The sequence below is a fragment of the Tenrec ecaudatus genome, chromosome 6 (genome assembly GCF_050624435.1).
Source record: "Tenrec ecaudatus isolate mTenEca1 chromosome 6, mTenEca1.hap1, whole genome shotgun sequence".
Lineage (NCBI taxonomy): Eukaryota > Metazoa > Chordata > Mammalia > Afrosoricida > Tenrecidae > Tenrec > Tenrec ecaudatus.
In genome coordinates this window covers 38,867,180-38,887,559 of record NC_134535.1, presented here as the reverse complement: position 1 = coordinate 38,887,559, position 20,380 = coordinate 38,867,180, and the positions used below count along the sequence as shown (strand labels likewise).

Here is a 20,380-nt window from a genome sequence, read left to right as displayed (position 1 = left end):
AGAGCAGACATTTGGGATTTGTTATGCCGGTGCTAGAGAAATTTACATGTAGAATTTCCAGACAGTGGAAAGACTGCCAAGAGTCATCCCCACCTCCCCACTGGCATTTTTAAGCATTATTTTGTAAGACTGACAAGGAAGGAAACATCTGGGTTGTTATGATCGATTCCAACTTATAAATCTGCTCCATAGATCAAGGCTGTAACCTCTGAGTAGATCACTGTGTTCCACAGCACCTCTCCAACTGTCAGACCCTGAGGTCATATGGTAGCTGGTCACTTTTTCATTTATGCCACCCAAGGTCTCCTTGTCATTCTGGTGTACCTCTTGATTCGTAATCACTGTGACCTTATACCCTGGTGAAATATGCCCTTTGGCATCGTTTGTGCTCTGCTGCTAGTCAGGAAGTTGGTGGTCCCAGCCCCCTTGTGGGAGGAAGATGTGATGTAGCAGTCTGCTACCATTAAAGCCTTGGGAGCCCTAAGGAGCCATTCCGCTCAGTCCTATAGGGCACCAGGAGTCATCTGACTCTAGCAGTGGGACCTAGGTTACAATTTTAATGAACAAGCTGGCATCCTATTTACAAAGACAATTCTACACACACACACACACACACACACACACGCAGCATGACCAGTCTATGATGCTATCTGTTATGCAAGATTGTCTTTAAGTATACTTGGAAAACAGTCTAGGCATAGCTTTAAAAATTAGAACTTTTCTCTACTTCCTTCTACACTGACATTATAAGCCGTTTTCAAGTTCGAACAAATTTCTCTTAAAAGGTATTATGCTCTGTGTACAGCTAGAGATTTAAAATATACCAGGAAAAAAATCCATTTGATAGCCAAAATAGTTATTTATTAATAATTTAAGGTTTTACATTCTTAATAAATTCCAGCTCAAAACTTTACACCATGAACATAATGGAGCAATTTACTTCTCCCTTCTTCACAAATCATTTGCATGACACTATCAACTGGGTACCCATGCTCACACACACACTTCCAGTTTTATACAAATTTCTTAAAAAAAGGAAAGCAACCAACTCAAAGTATTGCATTTGAGGTGACACTCCCTGAAGCATTTTGGACAGAGGTCAAAGGGTGTTTTAGCACAGCCGAAGTGTAAAAAAACAAAAGTGAGCCCATAATTTTGGTGTCTTTCCAAGATTTCCCCGTTGAGACAACAGAAGTCAAACTATTTACAAAGATAAGGCATAGTCACACTCAATGGGGGTAGGCGGCAAAGAGTCACAAGGAAGGTACACGAAGACTAGGGACTGACTGCACCAGAACAGGGTGTTAGTGAATATTGTCCATGAAAAGGTCATTCAAGGTTGGTACAGTAAAACTGAGCATGCTGCAAAGGTACTCAATTCAAGTAGAAATGAGCAAATATTTTGTTTTCTGGTTTTGTTTATAAGAAGTGGCATACTTTACTTTCTCCTTTGGACAATTACAAACCCATCAAAGAAAAAACAATTCACACAAACACCATCAAGTGATTTAAAGATCAAATATTTACAGTCATCAAGTGTAGTTATCAGATTTTGAGTTGCAAATTGATTCTACAAATACAGAGCTGAAACCTGTCTTTGGCTCCTCTATAAGCAAAAAATTGAATTGGTCTTCACTGAAGACAGTAATAGTTCCTGGGCAAAGGAAACAAGGCCCTAAAGAACCGGACTCCGACCCTACACCATTTGGTCCTACCCGATAAACCTGGAAGTCCTTGAATTCCAGTCCCTGCATGGGTAGGATGTACACCTGGCTACGGAGCAAAGCTATGCCTGTATCTCGAGTGTTCGCTGCTCTTCCAGAGGGAATGGAGCAAAGCTATCCCTTTATAATAACTAATTCCATACTTGGTAACCTTGTCTAATACAGGCAGCTGGTGTCATGTTGACACGGGAGGGGGGCCTCACACAAACAAAGCAGCCCCGTTAATGCTGCCAAGAGTAACTGCAGAAGGAACCCGGCCACATCCCAGTGAGGAGGGGGGTGGGGCCCTTTCACGTGGATTGCAGGGAGTCCACCTGGTAGACGTTCTGGTTAGAGGGGGTGGTGAAATAGAGCTGCTGGGCTGGGACCCGGTTGTCACAGGGGCTGCTCAGTCCCAGCGTCCTCTCGAAGTCCAGCAACTGGCCCATGAAGTTGAAATTGGGGGAGATGTTGGATTTCTTCATCTTGACAATGTCATAAGCATCGTTCATTGACAGATTGAGCTTCTGCATAAGGTAAGCGACAGTCACGGTGACCGAGCGGCTGATGCCAGCCAAGCAATGCACCAAAACACCGCAGTTTTTGCCCCGGGCTTCATCTGTGAACATAAAAAGGGGAAAGGTGAGACGTCAAGTCGATTGAAAGCATCTTTTATGAACGATCAGTCTAAATGATGAGCAAACATCTCTATACATGTGTGTGCATATATATCTCCTATGATTGGCACTTGAGCCCAGCAGGCAGTAGAAAATCTATCACTGAGATTAAACATGTTCACTGGGGCACAATAACATATTTCAGATATTTTCTGAAAAAGGAGCTTTTGTATTAAGTTTCTGCCAACAAAAAAACTCCTTAATGTGTGCATTCTTTGCCCCAGCACGTGAATACCAGAAACCCTGCAATATGGCTGTGAATGCCTTTTATACAGACAAGCAGACTGCAAGGGTCTATTAAATTATTCTCCAACTGTTCGGCAGCTAACAATGGAGGTATTCAGGCATTTTAAAAGAGAGAGGGAAGTCACAGGGGACAGCCCATTAGGAGGAACAGGATGTCGACATGGCCTGAAAATGAGTTCCTTGGTAATAGGAAATGCATTACAATGCCTGGAGATTCACTTCTCCCAGGCTTCCAGCCCACAGTCCTTCCTGCCTGGTTCACGTTACAGGCACCTTCTCACCGTTACGGGTATCATTCAGCTGGACACGGAGCATTCAACCCCTTCCAACAATTAACTTGATGTCCTAAAATAACTCCCCAGTCCAGAAAATACTTCTCCTGAAAAGCAGGAAAATTGTGCCTGGCGATCAAAGTCACCCTTCTCCCCCTTTCAAATGCCTGAATTCAGGGAAACACAGCATTTCAAAGACACTCGTGGTCTGTAACCAGGTCAAAAGGCACTTCCCACTGCAGGAAAATAAACCAGTATTGAGACTGCCCTCTTATTCAGAGACCCGAAGCCCTCCCAATTAGCAAATAGGCAAGAACAATTAAATGCTTAAACTATGAATGGCCGGGAGTTTTGCATTTGAAAGTCCGAGCGGGAAGTGTTTGTTAGCCTCACCTATGAAAGAGATGGCCTCAGGGAAAAACTGGGACAGGTTTTGGCTCCAGTGGTCCGAGATGGGGATCTGCTTGTATTTAAACTCTCCTGCGTTCTCAAAGAGATTCGGCAAATTGGGGGTGACATTCAAGATGTACTTGATGCCGAACTCCTCCAACACGTCCAGGTTGGTGGAGTCCTTGGCACAGCCCAGGTACAGGAAGGGTAAGATCTCCACGGGGAAGGAAGGCTGGCTGTTGGTCAGCGGGCTGCCGTCCGAATCCGTGGCACTATTGGGGTCTCGATCAAGGTCAGACTCAATGTCCGAGGAGGAATCGGAGCTGATCCGCAGGCCTCCGAGTCCCAGCACCGGCAAGGGCGGTGAGCTGCTGCTACACGAGCCGTCTAGATTGGTCTCGCAGTGCAGGGCGAACTCGGCTTGGAACTTACTGAAGCCACCTGCCAGGGCGAGAAACGCAAGAGTGTAACCCGAGACTGTAGTAATTTTCACGGCTTGTGAGATCCGCAGCCGGCAGCAGGAAACCCTACCAGCACCGTGCAACCCCCACCCCCACACGCAGAACCAAATATCACACTTGAAATGTACACCCCCCCCGCTAGGAACCCTTATTCTTGTGGAGCCAGAAACGCACAAAATGGCAACTTTCCCGGATATTTTAAGGGACTAGGCAGTCCCCATCTGCACCCAAAGGACCTCCCCGGCTCTGTATATTTGAGGTCAAAATCTACTGGCAGATAAGCCGAAGCTTATCTCCGGTAGAAAGCCAGGGGATTCTTTGGAAAGGAACGGCCCGTGCAGGTGCCCGGAAGCTGGCGGCTTCTGCGGCTGGCCCGCACGCGGGTCGCGGCCCCGGCCGGTGCCAGTGCGGGCCCCGGACCCCGGAGCGTCCGCCGAGCGCCGCGGGGGCATTTCCCAGCGGCGGCGGCCGGCCCGGCGCGCCCAGCCCTGGGAGCGTACCTTCCAGGTAGAAGGCCCGGCAGCCCTCGTCCTTGAGCTTCTTGAGCAGCAGCCCGAGCACCGACTCGCCGCCGGTGTTCTCGTTCCAGTCGCTGCTGCTCTCGTCGTAGAGCAGCACGGTGTCGGTGCCACAGCGCCGCGTGAAGCGGTCGCGGTCCTCGCCCCGCGTGAAGAGCGCGCGCACGGGCAGGTTGCCCTTCTGCAGGCGCCGCAGCATGATGCCCGGGATGGCCACGTTGATGGCCGACTCGATGTGCGACGACTCGTAGAGCTCCTGCGGCCGGCAGTCCATCAGCAGCAGCCGCTCGGTGCCCAGCTCCAGCTGCTCGTTGAGCCACGCCACCGTCTTGCTGATCGCCATTTCGGACGCGAAGGGCGCGGGTCGGAGCGTATCTATCATGGGGGTCGAGCTGCCGGCGAAGGCGGGGTGCCTACCAGACGCCCCTCGGGGCAGGCATAGGCCGAGCGCCCGCGCGAAGCCGCCGCTTCGGGAGCGGAGTTCGGTTCCGCCTGGCCTTTCCCGAGCCGGCGGCTCGCGGGTGGAGGAAGCGAGAGCGAAGGGAAGCCCGCGGTGCTCTCGGCGGCGCTGCAGCCGCTCGCGGGGTCTGCGGATCTCTCCGAACGGAGGCGCCCAGACAGTTTTGTTCCTCCCGGGTGAATGAAATCCGATGAATTCGGACTCCGAGCTACTGAGAAGGGAGGAAGAAAAAAGCCCAGGGGCTGCTAATCCCGCCCTCCAAGGCTGCACACCTCAAAGCGGCCCGGAGCCTCTCTCTCCCCGGAGGGTGAAAGCCTCGGTTCGCTCCGAGTCCCTGGGTCGCAGCTTCGCACACCCCCTGCGCGAGGCAGCTCCTCAATGGATACAAACAGCCAGCGTCTCAATGGATACATTCTCCCAGCCAGCCAATGAGCGCGCTGCGGAAGTGGCTGTTGCCGTGGGGACGGGCCGGCTGGAACAGGTTGTGTTGATGAATTGTTAATGAGTTTGTCATTCACAAAAACGGAAAGGAATTTCCGCTCCGGATAAGCCCCAGTGCAAACAAGCTGCAACTGCGGGCTCGGAGGGAGGAAGGAGCGGGAGGAGGCGGCGGCGGCGGCGGCGGCGCGGGGCGCACCAACCAGGGCACTTCAGTAGTCTCATGTTTCCTTTTGTTGAGAGTTCACACTTGGCGTCGGAACTTCTGCGCACAAATGGTGCAATTAACACACACAAAAGATCTTGCTCCAGACGCCCGAGTCCTCGAGCTAGCGTTAAGAAAACGTATGCGGACTTTCCCACTTCTTACTCCCTCCAAACTCATTGGGGCCCTAGTTCGCTTTGTCCCCCCCCCCCTTTTGAAGGCGGTGTGTGGCATTTATTTACCATTTTAAAGAGCCCGGCTGTTTGCCTGATGGTCTTTTAGCCTAGGTTGTGTTGAGACTAGTGAACGGCCGGGGCTTTAGTGACCAGTGAAGTGTTAAATGCTAATCCAACGTTGTTCGAAGCAAATAAGGATTTGGTTGAAACGCTTGCAAGCAAGCAAGCAAACAAACAAACGTCGGGCTGTCCAAACAAGCATAATAAAGCCCTTTTAAAAAGGACTTTGAAAAAAAAAAGTGGAGGCTGCAGCAGGCTTGTTAGGCAGCTTTATTCCCGCTTCTGCGGCGTGGCACGTTAGGAACCATTGTCCTGGGGACCCAAGTGAACTTCCCACCACACTCGGGGAGTGTGTCCCTAGTCGCGGCTGGCAGCGAGCTCTGCTAGCGACCCAGGAGCCAGTCGAGCGGGGCGCGCCATCGCGGGGTGCAGGGGAGGCCTCCATTGGCAGGCTCCACCGTGGGTTCTGAAGATACGGAGTTCTGTAGAAGTGGAGCCTCACCACCCCTTCCCGGCGGGAGCCACCGTCCCCTTCCCACCCCAGTGCAGGGCGCACGCGAAGCCCCGGCACGCTGCTCTCCTGGTCGCAGGGCGGCTTCGCGGACCGGGACGAGCCGGCCTCCGCCTTAGGTGGCGACCTGGGGGCAGCGGGGAGATGGCTGGCCGGGCTTCCCAGGCTCGGGAAGACGCCGCGAGGCACACCGGGCCGCCCCGCCGAGCGTGCAGGTGACTCGGGAGCCGGCGCTCCGGCGGGGGCGCGGCGGGGGCGGGGCGCGCAGCGGCCGGATGGGGGCGGGGCCGGGCGGGGGCCGCGGCGGCGGAGAGGCGCGTTCCGGGCGCGCCGAGCGCTATTGTTATAGGAAAGTGTCCGGGCCCGGCCGGCCCGAGCGGAAAACCACCTGTGTGCGCGGCCGGAAGGCGCGGGCCCGAATCCGGCCCCGGCCCCGGCCCCTACCGGCCCCTGCGGGCTGGGAGCGCGGCCGCGCCTCGTCCCGCCGCGGCGGAAGCGGTGGGGGCGGGGGCTCGGGGCGCCGCGGGGGCGGGCGCCCAGGGCGCCTGAGGTCTCCTCCCCTCCCCTCGCCCCGCGTCTCCCCTCGGGGTCTGCCGGCACACGTCTCTGCAGCACGTTGCCTGTTTAATCACCGGTCTTCACTGTTCTCGAGCAGGTTGGCGGCTGCCAGGCGCAGGCAGCCCGCCCTGCGAGCATGTGCTGGGGGGGAGGGGGGACGGTGCCAAGCTCCTCTCCCCGCGCCTTGTTTGGGCAGCGCTGGGAACGGGGAGGCCCGCGCTAGTTTTGACACCCCCGACCTGTTAGAGACGTTCCCAGCCTGAGACATTGCAGTCTCGGGGACCCGGGGACGGATGGGGAGAGACAGGATGCCCTGCCTCGGAATCGAGACCCGCACAACGTCCTAATCCAGGATCTCCAGCAGGACGGGCAGGCAGGGGAGTGGGTCTGGACTATTTTCAAAGTGTGGTCACCAGAGCCCCAGCAAAGATTTGGAAGCGATAGGATGCCAGCACATCTCCTAGCGGGAAGACGAAACACCATTCCCCGCCCCCCCCCCCCGTTTCTCACGCATGAAAGGCCACCGCTTTGAGCATATGGGTTCTGGAGGGCATTGCCGTGCCAGCACCAAGCCCCCCTCGAGTGGGGTGGCCTGCGTTCGAATTCTGCCCCCATCTCTGCCTCAATGTGTAACCGCATTGGTGAAAACCTCTGGCTGCTCGGAGCCCCCGTCTTGCGCTCGAACCTGATGAAGATAAATAACATCAGCTTCGAAGGGGCCTCGGTGATCATCCCGTGAGTACCTCATGGTGGAGGTGTGCTGTAACTGCATATTTTATGATTCCCAATTGGGATCCTAGGTTGGCCGGGATTCTTCTGGACCTTTCTTTCCATCCCAAAGCCCGCCTTTGAAGCCCGCCTAAGGGCAGCCTGGAACTTATCTACAGCAAGACGCCCCACTTCCCCACAGCCGCCCCAACCAGTTTAATCCGTTTCCAATTCAGCTGTCAAACAAGGAAGCAGGTGCTGCCCTAACAACAAGGTTGCCTCCAGTACATAAATCCTGACTCTTGGGGGTGTAGTGTGGGGTGTGTGTGTGTGTGAGAGAGAGAGAGGGAGCGAGCGAGAGAGAGACAGACAGTGCTCCTCCGAGTGGTCAGAACTAACATTTAGGAAGCACAGCGCTGGGCTTTTCTCCCGGGGTGCTGCCGGGTGGAGAGGAGCTGACCACCTTGGCATGAGTAGTTGAGTGCTTAGCCATTTGCATCACCTGGGCTGCCCTGGACCAGCTCAGAAAAACTTTTGCACTTTTGAAAGCATGTGCCCAACTCCCTTTCTAAGTCTCCCCTTTCTCCAGCACGCGTGCCACGGGGTACAGGAATCGTGTGTGGGCCTTTTCTACGGACGGGCACTGTCTTGCTTTGTGTGCTTACCTGCATCCTTGGGCCCTTCAACTACCTGCTTCCATCCCCATTTACGGAAATGGAATTTGCCCGAGGCCGGGCAAAAGGTGTCGTCAGGATTTGAAGCCCGTCCATTTTCAGTCCTGGTTAAGGATTAGGCACAGGGACCACCATCGAGGCCTATTGGCCTACATTTGAAGGATTCCAAGACGTGCATTTCCTTTCCTGACCACCAGGCGTTTCCTGCCTTGAAGAGCCTGCCCCATCCTCTCCACAGATGTCCAGGATGACAAATCAAGCGTAGTTCCCTGCTCCTTAGACATGGGGTCAGGAACCCTGGTGGTGGTTTACTGGTTACATTGGTCTGCTATCCACATGATTGGTAAGTTCGAAACCACCAGCAGCTGGGTTTTCTACTCCTGTAAAGAGTTCTAGTCTTGAAACCCACAGGGGGTACTATGAGTCAGCACTGACTGGTGGCCGAGAGTTGGGTTTGAACTTTCATTTTCTTTGCCCATACTTTTTCTTATTAACCAAGTCCTGGGTGCTAGTGTTCCCTTGGACTGTACCTTAGGATTCCAATCAGCACAGCTCCCGGTGCTTACCCAGTCAGTCAGCTTGGCGCCTGGGCCTCTGTTCAAGCCTTCCCTCGCTCATATTCTGACCAAGAGAAAGTCACCTTGCCTCTCTGAGCCTGACTTCCCTGCTTCCTCCCTTTCTCCCTCTGTGTTTTCCATCTTTTTAGGTAACCACGTCAGCACCTTGAATCAAACGGGAATACCTGACCTTCCTGGGAGAAGAGGCAATACATCGATCCCAAAACGATATAGAAAATATATGGATAAAAATAAAGCGGGAAGATAACTCTACAATAGGTAAACCTAGGACGACTATCACCCTGCCTCCAGCTGCTGCGAGGGAGAAAGTTGTATCGATTTCCATAAAGAAGTATAGACTCAAACTCAGTAGGGTCACTAGGAGTCAGAATGCACCCACTGACAGTGTTTTAGGTGGGTTATTCCCATCTCTACGGCCTGAGCAATAGAGATAGCCAAGGTGCCAGCTGAAACGCACAGGGCACAAAGTGGCTCCTTCCAAAGATGGATTTTAAAACAACTACATGCAGCACTGGTCCTGGTGATCCTGTCTCCAATCTCACCTTCCCGGCTCATTGGCCAGGCACCCAAGAAAAGCGCTCTTGTGAGAAAAGGTTCTTGTCACTCAAACAACAGGCCTCCTGTATTTGCAGAGCCTGCAGTAGACTGCTGAGCGTATCCGTCATTCGTGCATAGAAGGCCCTGTTCACCAGGTCACCTCTGAGCTGGAACTCATTTCTCTGTGTGTATGTGTAAGCATGCACCAAGAGCACGAGGGCTTCAAGTCTTCCCAGCCTTGCACCGCAGAAGCTCTGTCATCGTTGTTAAAGAGCAGATACACCCAATATGCTCAAAGAAAGGAGAGAGGACGTGTGTTCTTAATCATTTGACTACAAATGTTTGCCTGGCTGCTGGAAGCAGCATTCCAGCTTTGGAGGCATTTTCCCGAGATTGGGGGCATTTGAGATGTACCAGACCCAACTGAGCTAGCATGACCTTTAATCCTCTTGGAGTAACCTCTGTGAATACAGTGACATTTGTTGACACATCATGTGAACATAACTAAACCGATTTTCAGCAAGTAGGGAAGAGGCCTCTGGGAAAGGCTTCAAATGTAGTCTTGCAGCATGTTGAAGACTCACTTTCAGAGGGCCCAGCAAAGCCCTCAGAGTGAAAGAGGTTTTCTACAGCAGTTCAACTAAACTCCAGGATAGAATTTAATTGCTTCTGGAAGACGTGTTGAAAATAGTGTGACTTTAAAGTAAAGGGTACATTACCTCGCAGGGGAGAGACCATGATCAGGAAGGTGGCGTGGCTGTCCCAGGGCGAGGCTTATCCATTGCCCTCCGGATGTGCTGACCCCTGCGATTTCCCCGAATGTGGGAAACCCGACCGCCAAATTTGTGGTAGTGGGGGACTGCGTTCACTCTCCCCTGTAAAAAAAGTAAAAAAGTAAAGGGTATTTGGATGGGGTACACAGAACTACCAGAGGGCTCTTGACTATTACTTAAAAGGGACATATTTATGAACTGGAGAACTCAAAAGGCCTATAGAAATGCAGGCCTTCTTCATGATAGGCCGTGAGCAAAGACCACCAGCCCCATTGCCTTGGAGTCTGGTCTGACTGATAACAACCATGTAACAGGGTTCAGTAACCTTGGGGTTTCTGAAACTGTAAGTCTTGAAAGGAGCAGACAATCTCATGTCTCTAGTAGAGTGGCTCATGGGTTTGAGCCGCTGACCTTGGAGTTAGCTGCCCAATTCTTAACCCACCGTGCCATTAAGACTCCTTAAAGAAGGTCATATATGAGGCCCAGTTAAAATGCCACATGGACAGACCCGAGGTGCTGGAGATGCCAGCACTGCCAATGGAACTGACCACAGACTACATGGCACAAGGAGCTGCAGGGTCTAACTGGATGCAGGTTAATGATTCTCCCACTGCACTGCGGGGGAGGCAGGCTAGATTAGACCGTCACTAAGTGGTAGCAGGGCAGCAGCCTGGCCAGACTGCATCCAAGTCCTATCTAGGGAGTGGCCAGAAGCTTTCCTACAAAGTGGCACTCTCCCACCTTCCCACAGTGATCCAAACCGAAGAGAAACACAACTTGGTCCCAGTCACACGGATCTTGAAAAACTAGGGTCTATGTCAGCTTTCTTGGGTTTCTATTTCCTGTCACCTGAGGAAAGAGAGACAGGTTAATTTACATTCAGCATTCCAGAGAGGCTTTATCTAGGATTTTCTTTTGAAGCCAGACAGTCTCTAACAAGGAAATGGATTAAAGATAAGAATGTTGATGTCTTGTTTCAGATGACTTAGGTCCCTTTCCTTCCATTGAGAAAATATTGGATTGGTCCTTTATTTCATCTCCTTGGTTCCTGTGTGAGACGACAAACTGAAAGCTGAAACCGCCCAGAGGACCGACCTGGAGATGCGCGTGAAGGGGGGCGCGTCTTTGCACACACAGACAGATGGATGATGGCCATTCGTTTGGCGGGTGTTTGATTTTTGCTTGTGTTTAATTTGTGACCTGTCATCTTTTATTGGGCACGTTCTCATGTTAGGAAAGAGCTTTACCTCAAGTGGGGCAGGGAATGGGGGAAGCTGGCTGGGCAGGAGCGCAGCCGGTGCCCTCTGCCCTGGCTTACCCAGTGGTTCCCGTACCTGGATGTTTGAGCGCCTCTTAAGCGTGGCAGGAACTGAACACCCAGCAGTCGGCTCCGAGCAGTAAGTTGTGGGCACTGTGGAGGCCCCGCAGTACTCCCCTTCGTCACGTGGAAATGCCTTTCTGCAAGGCTCCAGCAAGGTCTTTTCAGGTGAAGTCCTGCATCAGGATCCAGGTGGGCAACTCTCCTATTTAATAGGCAAACGTTTCTGGTGGCAGAGTAGTGATGGGTTGGGTGGCAAGCAGGAGAAGGACGGGCTGTTTCCATAGACAATTACAATTTCAGAAACCCATGGGCCGTTCTACTCAGTCCTGTGGGGGTAGCCAAGAGTCATAATCGGCTGGATGGTAGTGAGTTTGGTTTCTGATTTTCTTCTTCAGTGGTATGACAGATGTCATCTTGGAGTCCTGGGTGCTTGGATGGTTTTGTTTATTTGGGGCATCTTGGCTGGGCCAGGATTCTCAGTGGTTTGGCAGTTAAGGTCTGGGAGTTCTCTATGGTGAAACCTAATAGTGTAATCAACTCCATAATGGGATCTGCTGTAAACAACTAATAATTTGTAAGAAGAGCAGGGTGGCATGCAACCCCCTAACTCAGTTCACAGCCCTGATGGAATGGAAAGGAAGTGTTCTTGGGGGAGGGGGAGGGGGCAGGGTTTGACCCATTTTCTATGTAAGTAGATACTGTGGGACCACCTGTTTGCTTTTTTCCTGGCTGTGGCCTGTTGACCTCTGGTTCTTTGGACTTAGGCCATCAGCCTGCCATACTACCTCCCAACCTTGGGAGCCATCAGCAGCCTGCCATCTGACCTGCTGATCTTGAGTTCATCGGTCTGAATGGCTAGGTGGGTCATGAAGACTCCAACTTGACACCTTATCCACGGAACTCAGACTAGCCATGTCCACTTCTATAAATATGTGAGCCATTGTCTTGATATAAATATCTCTCCATATATGTACATATACGCGTCACTGCTACTTTTGCTTCTTTAAAGAACCCTGCCTAGCATCCGTGGTTCAAATCCACCAACCACGCTGCAGAAGAAAAATGAGTCTGTCTGCTTCTGCTCCCATAAAGATTTACATTCTATGAAACCCTAAGAAGCATTCCTACTTCATCCCATAGGAGTGCTCTGAGTCAAAATTGACTTGATAGCAGGAGATTCTGCTTTATACCCCAAAAGCAGGGAATGTACAAGTAAGAATAAGAAATCATCAGGAAGTTGGCATTTGTTAAGAGTAGTGCAGGCAGTTCCTGGGTTACAAATGTCCAATTTAACACTACAATTTGTGGTTAGGAACCAACCCAGAAAAGCTTATTATATTAAAAACTCAAGGTACATACAATGATTTGTAATAGCAATTGGGTGCTACTTTTCAATTCAAAGCCTTATCATAATTACCATATTGTTATGCCAAAGAAGTAATATATCTAGAAGTATTTCCTGTAAGATTTTATGCATGGAAGATACACCACGTACTATATACTCAAAGAAACATTTGACGAACTGACGTTAGATACAAACCATACCTAATTGTTCAGTCTTACCTACAAATTCAATTTAGAAACAAGACTTAGGGAACAGAACTCATTTATAATCCGGAGACTGCCTGGACCTATGTGTGTCTGGACTGTGCCTCCTATTACACTATCTCCGAATCTCCAGCAATGATTTCCAGTGGGGAGGTGTGGCGTACGTCTTCCAGGCAAAGGGCGACCTCTGACCTGACCCTCCTGGGTGGGTCATGGGGCACTGTGTGCAGTGTCCCGGGCATTAGCCTTGGCACCGCTCTACATGCAGAACAGTTACTTTGGGGGGACATGTTTCCCCTGGTGATCTTCCTCCCCGACGACGTGCGTAGCTTCCTTTAAACATCTGTGAACAGTGTGTATTGCTGTGTGTAAGAGAGCTGATGCTCAAGTCGGTCTCCTTGCCTGCCCCCTGACTTTTGGCTGAGCAGTTAAGGGAAATGCCTGTGTGTTCACAATGCAAGGAATACTTAAACTTGAGAACGCACAGATCTTCCAAGTGCTGCTGGTGAAACTCCAGGGGCCGCCACGTCCTGATTAAGGCTTTAAACTATAAGGTTACATCTGGATATATCATGAAAATAACAATAAAATGGCTGCAGTTACACGCAACTCAAGTATCCCATACATTCAAGCTAGCCATTGTGACAACCCTCATCACGGCAGTTTTATTTTATTTTTAAATCATTTCATTGGGTGCTCATACAACTCTTATCACAATCCACTCATCCATCCCCTGTGTCAAGCACATTTGTTGCCATCGTCATTCTCAAAACATTTGCTTTCTACTTGAGCCCTTGGCACCAGCTCCTCACTTTTCCCCCTCCCTACCCTCCCCACCAAACCTCCTGAACCCTTAACAATTCATAAATCATTATTATTTTGTCATGTCTTACACTGTCTGACATCTCCCTTCACCCACTTTTCTGTTGCGACAGTTTTAAAGAGGTGCCTGTGCTCAGAAGTCAGGCATCCAAACTCACTTCCCAGTTCCTTCGAAGATTCTTTAGTGCACCTTGCTCACTGCCCCATAAAGGTAACCGATTGGGAGGCGCCTTAGTGGCACAGTGCTTAAGACACTCAGCTCCTAACCCAAAGGCTTGTAGTTTGAGGCCACCCAGCACTTCAAAGGGTACCGCCTGGAGAACCCTATGGGCGCAGTTCTGCTCAGTCAGGTAGGTTCACCATGCCTTGGCCTCAAGAAGGCACAATTCGAAAAAACGGCTATGAATTCTACTTCTATAAGACAATAGCTGCTACATAACTCATCACATTTCAAGACCGGGAGTTATGCAATTGGGCAAATCCGAATTCTGCTCATGTCCCTCGGGAAGTCAATTAACTGCCTCGTGCCTCAGTTTCCATATCTACAAACCGGGGATGCAACATCACGTGTAACTGCAGCATGAGTTAAACTGGTAAAAGAGCAGAAACAATCCTGAAAATAATAACAATTCCTTGGTGCCTGTTCCTTGTTTCAGTATTCTTGTCCACACATTTGCTGACTTCTGACCTTGATGAAGAAGAATTCTGTAGTGAAAAACATTACAATGTTGATTATGTTCTTGCAAACAGAAAAACAACTCATACAAGACCCAGGGCACTTGGGGACAACAGCAGTGCAGATTCTCCACAGTCTAGGAGCCCATGCTGAATTTCCTGCCACTGGACACCCCGCCCTGCTTGTCCCCCAACCCTTCCTACACACACACCAGCTTCTAGCCCATGGGTCCTTGACTGTGTTTGGGGACTGCATACTCTTTTGGAGGGGAACTGAAAGCTTTGGAAGGGGTCCGGCCCAGATGATGTATCCATAGTCTCTCAATGTTCCAACTTTTTTGTTGCTTTTGGGATCCATCACCCATTTATGTTCTGGGTTCTCACGACTTAATCTTTCTGTATGTAAATGAAGTCCTTGAGATAGACGAGAAGTTCAGCACACTTGCTTGCTGACAGAAAGCTTGACAGTCTGAGTACGCTCAAAGACACCTAGGAAGAAAGGCCTGGTGATCTACTTTATACTTTACGAAGACCAGCCCTCGAACCCCCTCTGGAATGAAGTTCTGCTTTGATGCACTTGGGGGTGATAGAGAGGGTGGAAGAGTTAGTCCGCTCTTAATCAAGATCCACTGTTAATCAAATGCTAGAAATTATCATTCAAAATTTAGTTTGTTAACAATCACAAATGTAGTAGCCCCTGCCCTTACAGTAAACATTTCGTTCAAGCTTCACCAGTAAGGGTTTTCTGACTATGGAAGGTCACTAGCGAGGCCATTAAGATAAGCAGCCCTCCAATCAGCAGATGTGTTGGACACATTTGTTTTCCTCTAACTGACCTCCAACCCAGAAACCACAAAATAAATGACTAGCCATGTATCAAAAAAATTAAAAAACAAAAGATAAGTAGCCAAACAGGAAGCATCCCCATTCAGAGGTTTTAGAGGTTGTCACCTGGTAAGGACAGGCTTGGAAGCATCACCCCAACTTAGGTAAACGAGGACCCATGAAGCTTCGGGAGATGGTGGTCTAATGGGCCCTGGAGAAGGGTAAGTATTTGGTAATTCCTAGTGATCAATGCAAAGTTTGTCTCCTTCGAGCAGCGGTTCTCAAGCTGTGGGTCGCGCCCCCTTTGAGGGTCGAACGACCCTTTCACAGGGGTCGTCCAGTTCGTAACAGTAGTAAAATGACAGTGATAAACTAACAACAAAAGTAATTTGATGGTTGGGGGTCACCACATGAGGAACTGTATTAAAGGGTCACAGCATTAGGAAGGTTGAGAAGCACTACCCTGAACTATCAATTGTTATTTTGTGATCATTGTGAAAATCTGCCGATCTCTTCCTGTGACATTGAAAAACAGCTACTAATCTGTTCTTTATAATCATTGTACAACACCTGCTTCTGTCACATATTTAAGGTGTATAACTTGCTGGTTTTTCACCAGGTTTTTGAGGCCGTGCAGAGATAGAAGCTTGGCTGTTTTCTTCAGCAAGCGTTTGCAGCAATAAACTAGAATTTCTCTCATCAACCTGGTCTCTGTTTTGGGCTACAGTGACAGGCTTTCGTGGACCCCTGGCTGTCTGACACTAAGGTCACCATGAATCAGAACTGACTCCGTGGCAACTGGAGTTTGGCTGGAATCTAAGAAATCTTATCTTCCACCCTCAGATTTCATACACTGCAAGAGTTGTTCTGACGTATATTGGGGGTGTTGGAGGGAGGTACAGTGGGAGATTAGGGAAGCTCTCCAAGGGACGCTGGGAAGGAAGGCATCCAAGCTGTGGACAGGGGACCCCTCTCTGCTGACCCCTCTCTGCAAACCTTTCTCTCACTTGACTAGAAAGAGTCTTCCATTTGTGAGTGAAGGGTAGCCAGGTTGAAACCCTCTCAGCCTGAAATAAACGGACCACGTGCTTCGTAGAATTTCTACATTAATTTATACACAAGTATGAAGGGTTATTTTTATAGACTACCTGACACATATATACTCTTTGGTGTAAATTCATCAAGTTGTTCCAGACCAGCGGTTCGACCCTTTGGGGGTCGAATGACCCTTTCACAGGGGTCGCCAAAATCATAGCAGTAGCAAAATTACAGTGATGAAGTAGCAACAAAAATAATTTTATGGTTGGAGGTCACCACAACATGAGGAACTGTATGAAAGGGTCGCAGCATGAGGAAGGTGGAGAACCACTGCCCAAGACCCATCAGAAACTTTAGATTACTTACCTACCATTCTACTCCCTCTACCCCCAAATTCTAGATCACATAGGATTCCTGTTGGTGGGGTGGGCTACATATTGGGCTGCTAGTTCAGGAGTTAGAAACCACTAGCTACTCCGGGAGAGACAGATGGGTTTTCTACTGCCAAGGAGAGCTAGTCTCGGCAACCCGCAGGGCAGTTCCACCCTGTCCGAGAGGGGCACTGATTCCCAATTGACTTGATGGCAGTGAGTTTGGTTTTGGATACCCCCCCACCTAACTAAATTCCCTATGAAAAGAGCCTTTATTTCACGAAGTGAGTGTCCTACCCCTCTCTCATATTGGTTCCGTTATGTGACTTAGCAGGAGTGTTGCAGTACTGCTTGTGCAGTACCAATGGATCATTAACCGCGGGGTTCGTTAACAGCGTCAGTCATTTCAGATTTGGTGACTTGAAAGTTCTTGCAATCCAGCATAAAAGATGCTAAGCATGACTTCTTGCTGCAATTGGTGGTGCTTAATGAATGTGGTTACTGGAGGACGGGTGATGGGAGCTACTGGTCTTGTAGATCCAAGATGCACACAAACAGCCATCCTACCCGCCTCAGGAACAGTGAGCCCCAGCACTGGAGCCTGCCCCCACAGGGCACCTCGATGCTGGCACTGCTCAGTCTTCACAACCTGTCCGTTTTGATGTTGTAATATTAGTAATCCAGGAGGGGCTGAAGGCAGAGGGAAGGATTGTACCCAGACAAAACACATTGTCTGACTGGTTTGTTGGTTTGTTTTAATTAAAACACAAACCCTAGCATATCAAATCCATTGCCGTTGAGTTGGTTTGTCCTCATGGCCACCCTGTGATCTGCCAAGTAGAGCTGGTCACAGGTTTGTTCATGGCTGTGACCTCTTGGAAGTAGATCACCAGACCTCCCTTCCAAGGTGCCTTTGAGTAAGTTTGAACCACTAACGCTTCAGTTGGTAGCTTCAGTGCTTACCTACTCATTCCACCCAAGGACTCCTTGTTGACCTGTCCGTGCCTGCTAAGACATACTAGCTCTTCAGCTTCAGAAAGCTGGGAACCCCACCCAGGTCTACTCGTGGGCTTGCTTAAAAGCAAGCATCTTCTGATAATAGCAGCTAATGTTTATTAAGCTCCCATTGCGTGTCTGAAACGCAATTGTGCATGGAAACTACAAATTGTGTGTCTGAAACCCAACTCACTGCTGGGGCATAGGAAGATGACTCAGAGTCAGACCCCGCTGGTAACAGGATCAGTCCCGTTGGCGAAGTTCCCAGATAACCCGCTAACCGCTGGATTTACAATAGGAAAGCAGTGCTGGGAGAACAGGGAGGAAAGGGTGCATTTCCCTGGGGTGGGGGTAGAGGGGGCCTTGGGAAGTGTCCCAGGAACGCAGTTTCTGAGCCCGAGTGTATGGTAAGTGGGTAAGAAAGGAAAGGGGCTGACAGTTGGGTACAGCCTATGGGGAAGGAGGAGGCAGGTAATTCAAAGTCAGCTGGGAATGGGTGTCAATGCCATGCTAAAGCGTTTGGGGGTTAGTTTTTAGGGAGTGAATGTCATCCCAGGCCTGATTTCAGAATGTAATTTAGGTAATAAGTAAGCCGACTGGAGGGGAGAGAGACACCAAGCCTAAGAACATGTTAGGAGGCAATTGGAGGTGTCCCGGAAATGCTGCCCTGCTCCCGGTTTGCCTCGTGCCTCTTCTTCAAGTAAGATACGAACCATCCTGCTTTGTTCTGTCTCTCTGATTTGGGGGGCTTCAAACCCATTCAGCCCTCTGTGACTCAGAACCCCTTCCTATTAATGGAAGATGGTGAAACACTTTTCTTCACACAGGGAGATACTGGGAAATGCTTGTCATCAGAGCAGGAAAGAGGGGGAAAGGTTATTCTAGATGCCAGTGGCATGATCCCTCTAGGGGGACAACTGCCCCCCCTAACTTTATTAAGAGAAATTCAAACGTCTAAGGAATTGAAAGTTGAGTAAGAGCCAAAGCTTCTGCAGAAGTCCCCCCAGGAAGTGGCATCTCTCCCACCAGGCCCATCGCCTTAGGGTGGAAGCATCACCGTGACCGCCTATTTGGCGAGAAATACTGTTTATCACAGAAGGTGCTACAAAAAAGACATGCCTCCAGTTTTGCACTTGTGACGGTGCTTTCTGCCTTTTCAAAACTCCATGCTCAATTCTGGGGCCTAAAACGAGAAGCCATGTGCGTTAGGACCGTGACCGCAGATGTTACACGGGTAGCATTTACTGCTCTATCCTCATCCTGTCCAAGTTCAAAGTCCAAAGGGATGCTGTGTTCGAGTCCTTAACGTTCTGAGGATCGGATGAGTCAACAACTACAACGAGCTGCTCCGGAGGACTTCATTTATACATGGTAACTAAATGGTCTCGGTTTACACACGGCAACTACGTGACATAATGCGATAGGTCAGAAATACGTGCTACTTTCTAAGGCCCATTTATGTGAGTAATAAGTCATTAGTGTTTTCTCGTGGAAAGATCTGCCCTAGGACAGTAAATTATTTTGATTCATTTGTTCTCTCGTAACAGACATTTCTTGGAAAATTTACTGGTGAAATTCCCTATAAAGCAACCGAAAGATTGCAAATTATAAAACCAGCCTTTTTAAATGCTTACATCAAGGCCCTCCCAGGGTCAGTGTACATACCACAACATTGTAATCTACATTTGCCTGCAGTCGCTAGATTCCTTTATTGCCAAGAGCTCTTCGAAATCTGCTAGAAACCTAGCTCTAAGGGGAAAGTAATAGATTTATCTATTTATTAGAGTGATGTGGTTGTCCACTTGATGATAATAATGTCTGCTTCAGCCTTAAAAATTACTTATCCATTTTTTAAAACGCGTTCGCCATTGCCAGGTGACGTGGAACTACAGAATATAGAGTTTGCCCAGAAACTAGATGAAAGTCCCTTTTCAAATGTCTACAAAAAGTGTACTTGTCTTTTCCTTTTCCTTGTAGGAACGAAAAGGAGTTGTTAATTTTTTAAAAATAGACCATAGTGGACAAAAAATAAAATGCAAAAGGAAATATAGTAAAAGTGAGTAAATCTTCCCACAGAACGCTTTGCCTATATAAGCACATACACTTACCACTAGTGATAATTGTCACTCATCATTACAGCAGACTAAATATACAGGAGTGAGGTTTGCTTTTCCACGTCACACTGTGGGAGATGGGTCCCTATCAGAACATGGAGAGCTTCTCTCTGCTTTTCACCAGCTACATAGTTTCCCATTCTGTGGGTATGACCTGATTTATTTTGCAAGTGAGTGAAGTTGTTCATCACCTTGGGCTATTGCAACCAATGGCTGAAATGCACTTAGTTTGCACATGAATGCACCTTGTATGAGAGCATGTCTGGAGGGTACTTTCATACAAATGGGCATGCTTGACCATTGTAAGGGACTTCTAATTTTGATAGTCTCTCCAGAGCATCCCATGCAGGGACTGTACCGGTTACACCCCCACCAGCAACATGCACGGGGGCCTTAGGGAACTCAGTGTGCTTTCACGAAGCGCTGGCATCTCAGGTAGCTTTAACTGGTGCTTCTCTGGTCGAGGGTCAGGCGGAGCATCTTTTGGTACGTCTAACGGGATTTCCAATTTTTTCTTGTGAATTATGTTTACATCCTTTGTGACTGTATTCTTTTGCCCATTCTTCCGGTTATTGATTCTGTTATTTTTCACATGTTAAAAACAGAAGAGTCAGTTCACTGTCGCCACCAACCTTGACTAATATTAAGTCACCATTAGCTCCATTGCTTTCTATTGTATTTAAGATCGTTAGAGCACCGGAGGCGACTAGATGGTCACTAACTAC

The 20,380-nt window shown here is 49.4% G+C and overlaps 1 protein-coding gene and 1 non-coding gene across 2 annotated transcripts; one reads left to right on the top strand and one right to left on the bottom strand.

The window, feature by feature from the left end:
• Nucleotides 1-839: 839 nt before the first annotated feature.
• DUSP6 (dual specificity phosphatase 6) lies at nucleotides 840-5,096 on the bottom strand. The gene is made up of 3 exons (XM_075551197.1): nucleotides 4,250-5,096; nucleotides 3,292-3,729; nucleotides 840-2,322 (listed from the first exon to the last, which is right to left on the bottom strand). Exons 1-3 carry the CDS (start codon nucleotides 4,647-4,649, stop codon nucleotides 2,015-2,017), a joined length of 1,146 nt encoding a protein of 381 aa, XP_075407312.1. The 5' UTR covers nucleotides 4,650-5,096; the 3' UTR covers nucleotides 840-2,014.
• Nucleotides 5,097-9,883: 4,787 nt separating this feature from the next.
• LOC142451935 (U1 spliceosomal RNA) lies at nucleotides 9,884-10,050 on the top strand. The gene has a single exon (XR_012785037.1). It is a non-coding gene; the product is annotated as a U1 spliceosomal RNA (small nuclear RNA).
• Nucleotides 10,051-20,380: the final 10,330 nt, after the last annotated feature.

Excerpts from the sequence above, each read along its gene's own strand:
- DUSP6 (XM_075551197.1), bottom strand. The coding sequence starts at position 4,649 with ATGATAGATACGCTCCGACCCGCGCCCTTCGCGTCCGAAATGGCGATC. Across the intron at positions 3,730-4,249 it reads CCGGGCCTTCTACCTGGAAG|GTGGCTTCAGTAAGTTCCAA; the intron begins GTACGCTCCCAG and ends TCGCCCTGGCAG. Across the intron at positions 2,323-3,291 it reads TGAGGCCATCTCTTTCATAG|ATGAAGCCCGGGGCAAAAAC; the intron begins GTGAGGCTAACA and ends TTATGTTCACAG.